Consider the following 13,239-nt stretch of genomic DNA (forward strand, 5'->3'; position numbering starts at 1 on the left):
TGAAATTATGATACCTAAGTAAGAACAGCAAGTTTTATGTAATAAAGTTGTTTTTGCTATATAGGTGAACGAGAGAAATTGTTTGAGGAAGTGGAGAAAGAATGGGCACTCCGAGAAAGTCGTTTACCCGTACCAGATAATACGTCAAGTACAGGCACGCATGAAGATGATTCGTCAGATGGAGATACAAGTGATGAAAATGAAGAATGTATTGTAAAGGTAGGTGTGTGTGTGTGTGTGTGTGCGTGTGTGTGTGTGTGTGTGTGTGTGTGTGTGTGTGTGTGTCCCCACCCACCTGTAACCTCCCCCTCACTTATCGACCTTAATGATAGTGAAAAATTAAACCGCGTGTACCTAATGGAAATTTGGGAAAAGCAATCGTCACCGAAGTTAATCTGTCGGTAAAGAGGGAGGAAAGGGTTACATCTAAATGAAAAGAAAAATGCTAATGAAACTGGTGGAAATTAATTTTGAAAAGGGGTAAAGTTAATAAAGAAAGTAAATGTGCGGCTGTTACGTTAACAATTAACTAGCGGTAATTAGATATTTGAGATTTGGGGGAAATTACGGTTGCCAGTCCTAAGGACAATTACTATAGTAACTGAAAAAGAAAGGTTATTACACATATAATTAGCACTAGAAGCGTGGCAACTGAAGGTTGACACGTGTAGTGTGAAAACCGAAAGTTTGTCAGAAGTAATAAATTTCGCTACACTCTGACTTAATTTAGCAAAAGAACTAATAAAACCGGAAAATCGAAAGTTAATTTAGTGACTGAAGTTAATAGTGAGCTTTCTTTCTGAAGCACATCGAAATTCAGTAAAATACGGTTAGTCTTGGACTACCTCAACAATCATTTCAAAAGCTACTTGAATCTACGCAATTTAGAAATAAGAGATTTAACTTTGAACTTGAGTTAAATGATTCTGAACAATTAACAATAGTAAAATTTAGTACGTACCAAGCTGAGCTGCAGTCACAGGTAAGCTAAAATACGGTAACAAAACTCGCACTCTTAATTTGTGCTTGTGTAATCTAAATATTGTAGGCAGCTATGAATACCTTAACTGAACTCTGAAATTAAGGCAGTGAAATCGAATGATGCTGGCGTTTGAATTTCAAGGACTCTCGGGTTCATTCCGGAAAAGGAAGAGACCGTGCGTGGTAATGCAATTGGGACGATGAGCAACAAAGGTTCATGCTACGTTGCTGTAATTTAGTTATGAAAATGGAACAGTTTGAAAATCTGAGGTCTGCCATACAGTTCTAAAACTTTACGTGCTTCCAGTCTTCCTTGTTGGTTGATTGAAGGTTTGAAGCCGTCGATCGAGGAGGTGGCGACAGTCACTCATTGTCGGCCGTCCCTATTGCAGAAGCTGGATGTTGGCGCGCCTTCTTCTCGACACGGTCACCAGGCGAAAAGGGCTCTTGATGTGCGCCAGCTAATGCTTCCCGTCCACGACACCGTGTCAGAAACTATCATAGCAAGTCGAGTGCAATTACATGCTGCCCAACCCCGAAAGCGCGGCAACTCGCGGGAGCGTCACACTACACACCTGCTCCACTGCACCACCCCAGCCAGACTCCCCCTCTGCCCGCACTCCACGCGACAGAGTTAACACTACCAAAGAATCTAAACACTTTGGTTCTCCACATGACTTATCGATGTATTCGTTCGATAGCATAGTTTTCCCTAGGCCAGACCCAGCGTATAAATACAAATAATATTCACAAAACAAACCAATTATAAATCGACATAAATGCATATATATACAAATAGTAAAACAATTACAATATATAAAGACACAGAAATGTCATATCTTGAGGTAACAAAACAAGGGGAAAAATTATAGTACAATAGATGGAAATAGGAGGATATGCATTTCCAGCGTTACACACCCCCTCCCACCCTGGGCACCAACAGATTTGTCTACAATTTTTTTTCTTTGCTTCCCGATTCAAACTAAATACCTTTCTCCAATAGAGACAAAACAAAGTTTGATGCACTGCACTGCTGTTGTACAGAGTTAACATTTGAGAAAAATGTAAATAAAATATACCCACAGTGGGCATTAATGCACATGCTCATTCATTAGAAGAACCTGTAAAAGGTATTAGTCCACAAATATAGAATACTCAGGTTCTTTGTGTGCATGCTGTTAGATCAGGTGACTACAACAGAAGGAGAAGTGTTCACTTTGCCCTGTTTGCATACACTCTTCAGCAGTCACCATGAATTCAGTATCAGTATGAATTGACTATTCTGTTGTGACTACAACAGAAGGAGAAGTGTTCACTTTGCCCTGTTTGCATATACTCTTCAGCAGTCACCATGAATTCAGTATCAGTATGAATGGTGGTCAGGTGTAGAATGTTCATGAGTAATGAGGTGATCAGTTTTCTTCGTACAGCTGTGACTCCTTTTTACCTAGATAAGGCTGCTATTAATAGGGAAACAACCAGACAACAGATATTCATATGGGTTAGAGTTCACAATGACTGACCACAAGTCACTATATTAAATGTTTTCTTAGAGTGTCTTCTGTTGAATTTTTTAGACATGAATCAGTGTAGTCCCCTCACCCGAATTCCTGATGCTCTTTCACTGAAAACAGTGAGGTGTAAATGTCCACATACAATCATTTGAAAGGGGGAAACATTAAATATACAAGGTTCTGAACTTGGCCCACTCCTGTACTTCACCTGTTTAAAAGAATTACAAGAGGCATATAGGCAGTCATTTTTCCCTCGTTCTGTTTGGGAGTGGAACAGGGAGAGAAGATGCTAGTTGTGGTATGAGGTACCCTCCGCCACGCACCATATGGTGGATTGCGGAGTATGTATGTAGATGTTGAAAAATCCTTCAAAATTGGTGATGGTTGATGATGACAAAAGTATAGTGATAAAGGGCTCAAATGAATCTCCACGTGTGAAATTCCCATCCATTCAGGTAGGTAATAAACTGTGATGACGAAAGCACTTGGATAATGTAACCTAAACTTAATAATTTCTCTCATTATGTTTACTTGTGGACAAGATTGCTTTCATATGTTGCATACTTTCACTCAATACTGCCACATGGCATAATTGTAGAGGATGAAGCAATTCAGGTCAAAAAAGTCATTGTACAGAAGTGTGCAGCAAGAATATTACATAATGCCTGTTCCAGTGTTTTCAGTGTATAAATAGCTTATAGAGTTCTCTGAAACCAGTAAATTTACAGAAATGCTTAAAGTGAAGCAGTACATAAAAGCAGCAGATGAGTAATATAAGAGCAAAAACATTGGCAGTTTTCGAACTAGTTACCTGTATATGTAATGAAGATGTAATGTCCGCAACTATCAATGTTAGTAGATCAGCAATCTCTCTCTCTCTCTCTCTCTCTCTCTCTCTCTCTCTCTCTCTCGCCCCCCACCCCCCCTCATAACATGCAAATTTACATCCTTGGGCAGTCTCAATAAAGTACAAATTACAGCATTATTTGTATCCACAGATAAGTGTTTTTACAGTATTCTCCAATTGATAGTTGCTCCAGTCCTGGGTGGTACCGAATTACGTGGGGAATGCTCATCTGTGGCCAGATGGTGGGACTTTGGGAAAGTCCCACCATCCAGCCACAGAGGATCATTCCCCTCATAATTCAGAACCACCCAGGACTGGAGCAACTAAATTACATTCTCTGCCAGGGTTTCGACTACCTCTCATCATGCCCTGAAATGAGAAATGTCCTGCCCACTATCCTTCCCACCCCTCCAACAGTGGTATTCTGTTGTCCACCGAACCTAAACAATATACTCGTCCATCCCTACACAACCCCTTAATGCTCATACTCCTGTAATAGACCTAGATACAAGACTTGTCCCGTACATCCTCCCACCACCACCACCATCACCACCACCACCTATTCCAGTTCGGTCACAAACATCACCTAACCTTTCAAAGGCAGGGCTACATGTGAAACCAGTCATGTAATCTACAAGCTAAGCTGCAACCACTGTGCTGCATTCTATGTGGGCATGACAACCAACAAGCTGTCTGTCTGCATGAATGGCCACCGACAAACTGTGGCCAAGGAACAAGTGGACCACCTTGTTGCTGAGCATGCTGCCAAAAATGACATCCTTCATTCCAATGACTGCTTCACAGCCTGTGCCATATGGATCCTTTCCGCTAACACCAGCTTTTCTGGATTGTACAGGTGCTAACTTTCCCTGCAGTATATCATACGTTTCTGTAACCATCCTGGCCTCAACCTTCATTAGTCATTGTCCTTTCCCATCCAGCCCCCTTCCTTGTTCTCATTCCAGTACTACACAGTCCTCATTTCACCATCGCACCAAGTCTTTTTACTTCTCTCCTTTTCCGCTAAACCCCCGCCCGTCCCCCCTCCATCTAAACTCCCAACTGCACATAGCTGCCCTGCCCTACCCTCTCTCCGCCTCATCCGTGCACACTCCCCAGCAGCATGTCACTGTCTGCCACCCCAACCAACTACCCGTCCCCTTCCCCACCCCAGCCTCCTCCTTACCCCACCCAGTCACCATTCCCATCATGCTGCTCGCAGTGTACCTTCAATTGCCTGAGACTGTAGTCGTGTGTGTGTGTGTGTGTGTGTGTGTGTGTGTGTGATCTATTGTTGATGAAGGACTTGCTGGCCTAAAGCTTTGTTTGTGACCGTCTTTTTGTTGTGCCTACCTGCGAGTCTGCATCTCCACTGTATAGAGAGTAGCAACTTTCCTTTTCATCGTATTGTTACATTCCATTCTGGATTTTTATTTTTTGATGAAAGCCCTTTTGATATTAGTTTGAAATAGAATTTAAGAGTTAAGCTATGATGCTAATCTCCTTAATACTTGTAGATAGGAATTATTTTTTTCCATTAAGGAGACATAGTCAACCTGATGCTTCCATGGAAGTCAGTTACCTAAGTACATACTCAAAAATTTACTTGCTGAACAGGTTTTTTTTTTTTTTTTACAAAATCTGATCATTTACCATCTTTTGTCTATTTGGACGACTATGTTTAAAGTGAATAATATTTGTTTTTTGTATGTTAAACTTTTAAGTTACCACTTTAAGGGAGCTGTTTCATATTCAATAAATTTTGTAATCTCTTCAGTATGATTGGGTTAGATGCCTGCGCAGTAGACACAGGGTGTGTCATGGCGTATGTAGTGATCAGGTGCTTACTGTCTAGAGCACCTAGGGAATGCATTTACATGCCATATGACTAGAATCTGAAATGGAGCCCCAAAGGGACACCAATATGTATATTTCATATTCTAAGATATCTCCTGTCAAGTTTTTCTCCATTGTCATACATAATTTTGTACACTGTTGTCTGCCTTCTTAACATGTTTTTGGTAATTGCAAAGTAGTCTGCAATTGTGCTTTCTATGTGTTTGTATATAACTTACTCATTTTGTATGCTGGATGGTTTGGATTTACAAAACACAATTTGTGAATGAATGAATCAGTCGTTCATGCCAACTCAAACACACAACTTCATAGTTGTAAGTGAAATTTTCTAAAGTGTGAAATTACAATAATGCAGTATCTTTAATTTTTGATTTTTTTGGTAGTATTCATTTTATCGTCTTCTGATGAAATTATTATATTCCATTTACAGGGTCGAAGCATGGCTCTCAGTGCATTTTACCGGATTGCAAGGAATACTATGGCCATGTGGTTTAAGCAGCCAGAACCCCTTGCATCTGAAGTGGAGCAGGAATTCTGGAAGCATGTGGTGTCCCGGCAGGCACATGTCTGCGTCCATTCTGGTTCTATTGATTCCAGTGGCTGGGGCTATGGGTTTCCTGTATCAAAGAATAGCCCATTTGCAAAGCACCCATGGAATCTGAAAGTTCTCACGAACAATAGTGGTTCTGTTCTACGTTCTCTTGGTCCAGTGATGGGTGAGTAGTACTTCTAATGCAGTAAGGTAGTAACATATTTAGATGGTAAGGATGTATTCAGTTGAAAATTAATGAATGGTGTGTTTTGTCTTGCTGATGAAAAGCTATTTTATTTTTAAAAAGTCATGATTAGCCACTAACAGTTGCTGAACAAGTTTTTCTTTTTTATACAACCTGTTTTGGTCTACAGATCATCATCAGATAGCCTGTATAACAATGGAAGAACACATGAAATACATTACAAATTGAACTTTCTGTATATCACTAACTGCCATATATTTAAGAAAAACTTGCATAATGTAATGTTATGTACACACACAAAATCTTTACAAGTGCTTACAAGGTGCTATGAAATCAATGGGTTCAAATAATATAAAATCCTTAACTCGTCACTGGAAATAAAAGTGCAACACATAAAGTAATGTAACGGAATGTGTCAATACATATCACGAAATACTTAGATACATTGCATACATACAGTTTTATCTGTTGTCAAACTGTAATATAAATTTTGTTGTTAGCAATGAAATTCCACCAGACACTGCTTTCCTTCAGGTTTTATTAATAATCAACGTACAACATTACGAGAGGGAGCACTCAACATACTGCCAACTCCACAGCTTATTACAGTTTACAAGTCAAACCAAAGATGACCCAGGTGTCTACATACATCGATAGCTACACATAATCACAATTTTAAAGCACAGCATGGAAAAAGTTTGTTTTTCAACATTTTTCATGAAAAATGTAACTTTTTGCACATTATGTCAACTTACTGGCCAACACAAAAAAATTGAGGCATGTAGGTAAACTCATTAGTGAGTAGTAGGTATCTGAAAACAGGGAAATTGGCACCTGAATAATGACCAGGTACATGCCCTAGAGTCTTCAGAATTTATCAAAAATGATTAGAGTTAAGACAATGCTAGGGGCAGTTTTAGTATCAAGACATGTAGGTATCCATGTACCAAATATGACTAAATTCTAAAATATTCACCTTAGGACCCACCAAAATATCTGTGTTTTTACACGGAATGACCCATATGATTCCAGTGACTGTTACCCATTTCGTAATGATTGACCCCTGACTTGGAGCTCATATTGTGATTACATCACACAGTGAACATTGACGTGTTGTACTTTGCCAGAATAGTCTTTAAGTGTCTGCCTTTACTTGATTTGTGAATATTAGAGTTTAATTGGAATGAGGACAGCATATGTGGTAATATTTAAGAGGAAGCATGCTTTTTTGAACATTTTCCCCTGAGTGTCAACCTTAAGGGGTCATAGAAGCCAGACCATGATTAGGAGAATAATTTCCTTTGCACACTTTATAGCTACAAGCTTTTTCTATTTGCAGGCAGATGTTTGCTGTTTTCAGAGCAGACATTTCATCACTATAGCATCAAATGTGAGATGCTGTGATTGCACTTACCATTGTAGCTATAACAGCAAAGAGAGCATGGGCACAAAGCTTGAACTTTTGTTAATTACATCGTATGTCATGCTCCCTGTTAGGGATGCCAGTTATCTCTGAAACAACCAGTTTTCAGTCCCCCCTCCCACCATTTTTTTCTGTATCCACTTTAACTTAGCTGTTAAAATTGTTCAAAATAACTGGTACCTAAAATAAACAATTTTTGTTTTTTTATTGCTGTTATTTCCAGTAATAAATATAGACATCGACGAAGATTGAAAAATTCTAAGACTTTCTCAGACTTTTGCATTATAGATTTCAAGATATGTGTAACCAAAATATCAAATAAAATAGGCAAATAAGAGAAAACTTAGTCCATTCACCACTCACTGCTTTTCTTGAAAAGTGATTGAGAGATTGAATATACAAAAAACACCAATATTCTCCCATTTATTTTAATGTTTGAAACTGCTCAAAAATCATGTTGTAGTCGAGGATCTTAGTAGTACCTGGAAACCACAAATAGCCAGTGCTAAAGGGTGAAGGCTGAAGTTTGATATCTCAATTTTTCATGTTAAGTTGTCCATTTCCAAGGGCAGCAAGCAGATAAAGGCATATTACATAGACACAGGCAGCAGATCAGCTATTTTCTATTTGTATTATGAGCTGTGGGATTGTTAAATTTTTAATTTATTACTGTTGCCATAATTTCCATGCTGAAATTTCCTGGCAAATTAAAACTGTGTGTCAGGCCAAGGCTTGAACTCGGGTCCTTCACAGGCAAGTGCTCAGCCAACTGGACTACTAAAACGTGACTCACGAACCATCCTCACAGCTGTACTTCTGCCATTTCCTCATCTCCTACCTTCCAAACTTCACAGAATCTTCACTCATATCAGTAAAGTCTTCCACTTCAGTCTTGAACTTTTCCAATATGCCTGCTGCTGCTGGAAACTGCTTTTCCACATATAAGTTATGAATTTTCTTTCTTATGACTCTGTGTTTAAACTTGCTGAATGCAAACTTCATTCGCCCACCAGAACTCTCTCTCTCTCTCTCTCTCTCTCTCTCTCTCTCTCTCTCTCTCTCTCTCTCTCTCTCTCTTTAAATACAAGGCATAACCATTTTTTTGTTTTGCTTTTAATTGCTATTATTTCCAGTAATAAACATAGGCATTGAACGAAGATTGAAAGACTCTGAGACCTCCTCAGGCTTTTACATTATACATTGCAAGATACATAGAATCAAAATATCAAATGACGTAGTCAAGTAAGAGAAAACTTAGTCCATCCACCACTCACTGCTTCTCTAGAAAAGTGATTGAGAGATCGAATACTACAAAAATCACAAGTATTATCCTATTGATTTTAACACTGCTCAAAAATCATGTTGTAGTTGAAAATCTTAGCAGTACCTATTCTCTCTATGCTCTCGAAATTCGCTTCCTTGTAATTTCCTTACTATTGAGGCATTCTTCTCTTTTCTGTACTGACTGAGATACAGAATTCCTTGATCTGTTCTTTTTCATCCTCAAAGTAAGCACAGGCACAAAATACCATTGACTTTTCACAATTTGGTAATTGATGCACAATTTCACACAAGTACAAGGCAAGTAATTATATCATGAAGGCCGTCTCATATGAGTACACGACAACAAATGACAACAAGATTGTTTCATATCTGTCAGGAAGCCCCAATGTAGATACTGCAACAATGAACACTGAAATGGGAAAAAGGTCCAGTAACATAGCATCTGCGAGCCCAGAATGAAAAAACTAATGATTTAAACATGCCCATAAAAACACAATAGCTGTGAAAGGTAATGACAGAGCTTCCATTTATACTTCTCATCTTGCTCAAATGTGTTGCCATAGGGGAAACTATGTAAATCTATCCACCTTTAAGAGGGGTGCTTGAAAAGTTCATGCAAAAATAAAAACTACTTACATGTTTGGAGTAAACCTTTTTTATTTCTCAACATAGTCTCCTTTTAGACTTATACACTTCATCCAACATTGTTCTAATTTGTTGATCCCTTCCGAATAATAGAAATTGTCCAAGTCTGCAAAACAGCTATTGGTTGCTGCAATCACCTCCTCGTTTGAATAAAATCTTTGTCCCACCCGCCATTTCTTCAATTTGGGGAACAAATAGTAGTCCGAGGGAGCCACGTCTGGAGAATAGGGTGGATGTGAAATGAGTTGGAATCCTATTTCCATTAATTTTGCGACCACAACTGCTGAAGTGTGTGCTGGTGCATTGTCGTGATGGAAAAGGAGTTCTTTGCAGTCCAATCACTGGCGTTTTTCTTGCAGCTCTGTTTTCAAATGGTCCAATAATGATGAATAATATGCACCTGTAATAGTTTTACCCTTTTCCAGATAGTCAATGAGGATTATTCCTTGTGAATACCAAAGGACAGTCGCCATAACCTTTCCGGCCGAAGGAGTGGTCTTCGGCTTTTCTTGTGCAGATTCTCCCTTGGTAACCCATTGTTTAGATTGTTGTTTGGTCTCAGAAGTATAGTAATGTATCCATGTTTCATCCACAGTGATGAAGTGATGCTTAAAGTCCTGCGGATTCTTCCTGAACAGCTGCAAACCATCCTTGCAACACTTCACACAATTCTGTTTTTGGTCAAGCATGAGCAATCGCAGAACCCATCTTGTGGATAGCTTTCTCATGTCCAAATGTTTATGCAAAATATTATGTACCCGTTCATTCGAGATGCCCACAGCACTATCAATCTCACGCACCTTAACTCTTCTGTCATCCATCACCATATCATGTTATCAATGATTTCTGGAGTCGTAACCTCCACAGGGTGCCCAGAATGTTCACCATCACTTGTGCCCATATGGCTACTCTGAAAATTTTGAAACCACTTATAAACTGTTCTAATTGAAGGTGCAGAGACACCGTAATGTTTATCAAGCTTCTCTTTAGTCTCCCGAGACATTTTGCCTTTCGTAAAGTAATGTTTAATCACCACACAAAATTCTTTCCGTCCATTTTTTGACAATCACTCAACTTCCTTGATTCACACGAATGCCAAACACAAAGAAATAGACCAATATGGCTGAAACTCAGTGTCCGTTCTTTCCAAAGATGCTACTAACTAAACATGACCTCGACATGCGCCAGTGGTGCCATCTCTCGGGCTTTGCACAAACTTTTCAAACGCCCCTCGTATTAAGACAGACTCACTATTCAGAAAACAACAAAAACTGCCTTCAAGTAGACAATGGTTTCTCTTTATACTGTTAACATAATTGTGACCTGGCTTCTGTGTCTCTCCAAGGTTGACACTCGCCAAAACATGCACAAAAGAGCTTTCTTGTAAATATTACTGCAGATGTCACCCCTTTTCAACTAAAAAGTGATATTAGTACACCAGATAAAAGTAAACATTGCTGCAATTCCAACGAGATAAAGCACATAAATTTTCGTCAGGTAGCCAGATAAGAAGCTCAAAACGAAGGAGTCAAATGTTATGAAATAGGTAGTAGTATATTTATGATTATTCAAGTTCGGTATCATAAAACTACATTTTATTTCTTGCTTATGACTGGATTGTCATGAGTACTTTAATCAGAGAAATACAATGAAGTTATTATGGATATAACCGAAACAAAGTGAGAAAATAACGTGTTGTTTGAATTTACCAATTTATTATAGTTAGTTGTGATTATGAATTGTATCATTGCTAGAATTTGTTGCTTAGTTATTCTGATTGGTATTAGGTTATTAGGTTTAGTTATTCTGATAGGTTTTAACTGATTGTAAAACAAGATTTTTTCCCCATCAAAAACTACAGGGTCATATTACATTCACATATTAAACAATTGCTGCTGCGTTCAACTTTTTTATGTTCTTTAAAAGATTAATATAGGGGTCATGTTACATTTAAAGATGAATGTTTGGAAGTTGAGATCATATGCAGTTATATTTTGAAGATGTCCGAAAGAGAATGTTGAGATCAGCTTGGCTAAGGACTAGGACAAATGTGGGGAGGAGAATGGTAAGTGGGCAGCACAATTCGTAGTGCTGCCAACAGTGAATGTTTGATGAAAGCAAGAGACAAAGGAGTATTCTCAAATTCTAATGTCAATATGAAAGAGAAATTCACTGTGTATCTGGGGAAAACAGTTGAGTTCTCTGGTCCCACGCAAATCACAACCTTAGAAATTGCAGCATATAAGAAACAGCCAAATATTTATGACATCCAAGATTATAAGCTTGCTCTCGTAACCCCCATCCTCTGGCATGGGCTAACTTACGGTTAACACACTGTAGAAATACAAGGCCTCCTTTTCTCACCTCTCATTTGTTAGGTGTCACTATCATCCAAGATAATGACACCAGAGATGATAATGATGGTGGTGGTGTTGGTGGTGATTAAAAATAATGATACCACACACGATTGCCTTAGATAGAAAGCTAAAAAGGAATAGACGAGAGTAGTTTAACAATTTAAGTAAATCTGCTTATGATACACTGCATTTCATTTTAGTCAAGGAGTACATTGTAACATCATACTTCATTGAATAGCGAACGTATGACCCAATTTTCTGTCTGCCCATCTGTTTGCAACAGATCAATAAAATTTGGAAAACACCACCAAAAATGTGAATCTTCAGGTTTTGGCGGCGCAAAGACTGTTCCATTAAGTTTCGGGTGTGCAGCCGCAAGAAATCTCCTTCTTCTTCTAATATTTCGGCTGTGTAACGTTCAGCCATCTTCGGCACAGAGAGGATGGCACTTTGGGACATGTAGGAAGCCGACGCCCACTGATCTGTATTTACGTGCAAATAGCTGCCACCATCCTGCCCAGACAATGAGTGTTCTCCGAACTTTGACTCACAGATCGCATATTGTTTCTGACAAAAGCAGACTGCATCATCCTTTTGGGACTCGATAGTGAAGGAGGCAATTGAAATTCACTTGACGACGAATTTAATTAATAGAGATAGTGGTTTCAATCTTGATAAATCCTGGAATCCGGCACTTGCCTTAATAAACTTGCAAAGACGTTGTCACAGTGCAGCTCACAATGATATATCGATATGCCAACACAGATCAACTGCGGAGTCATAGATACAACTCGCGCATTATGCACGTCTCTGCCGCCCAACGTCTCTGGTGCATTTGCATCTGTGGCCGCACGCCCGGTAAAACAGTATAAAGGGACGAAGCGAGCACTGGAGCGGCAGTCTTGCGACTCACTCTGAAGATGGCTGAACGTTACACAGCCGAAATATTAGAAGAAGAAGGAGATTTCTTGCGGCTGCACACCTGAAACTTAATGGAACACCATCAAAAATCTTCATCTACTGAAAATTAGGCTATCATTTTCTGAGTTAACATGTTCACTTTGTGAATGAATCAAAATCATACTTTTATAATGGCAACGGAAAGTCTTGACAAAACATATTTCTGTTTATTTATTTATTTTATTTAGTGAAGGTAACAACACACTGAAAAGTACAGGCATTGAATCATTGACAGGGACGAAACAAGACAAAAAATTTCGCTAGCTTTCGGACAAATTCTTTTTTGAGATGGATTACACACACACACACACACACACACACACACACACACACACACCAAAAGAGAGAGGATAGAATCAAAGAAAGATATCTGAATAGAGAGGGAGAAGGAAGGATACCAAAGTATGTTTTATAGTCTATGTTTTCTATAGTATAAGAGATTTTATAAGGCCAAGAAAGTTTTATCAGCTAAGCATAGAATAATATAAGATATTTTGGAAGACAATGAAAATGTTTGTGCAAAAACACTCATTTGCCAAGGCTTACTCAGTAGATCAGCAGCCAGATAATAGTTTGTACCATTCACATCCCATCTGGCATCCAGTCTGTATCCAGAATTTGTCAGTACCACAAT

General features: G+C 38.8%; 1 protein-coding gene across 1 annotated transcript in view; it reads left to right on the forward strand.

Annotated features, from left to right (window-relative positions):
• The window catches only part of LOC124612243, a 179,550-nt gene that overhangs the window by 126,014 nt on the left and 40,297 nt on the right, over positions 1 to 13,239 (forward strand). Inside the window, exons 15-16 of the mRNA XM_047140318.1 lie at positions 65 to 219; positions 5,630 to 5,915. Of these exons, the coding sequence (XP_046996274.1) occupies positions 65 to 219; positions 5,630 to 5,915 (441 nt within the window). The remainder of the gene's footprint in view (positions 1 to 64; positions 220 to 5,629; positions 5,916 to 13,239) is intronic.

This window comes from Schistocerca americana, chromosome 4, assembly GCF_021461395.2.
Source record: "Schistocerca americana isolate TAMUIC-IGC-003095 chromosome 4, iqSchAmer2.1, whole genome shotgun sequence".
Lineage (NCBI taxonomy): Eukaryota > Metazoa > Arthropoda > Insecta > Orthoptera > Acrididae > Schistocerca > Schistocerca americana.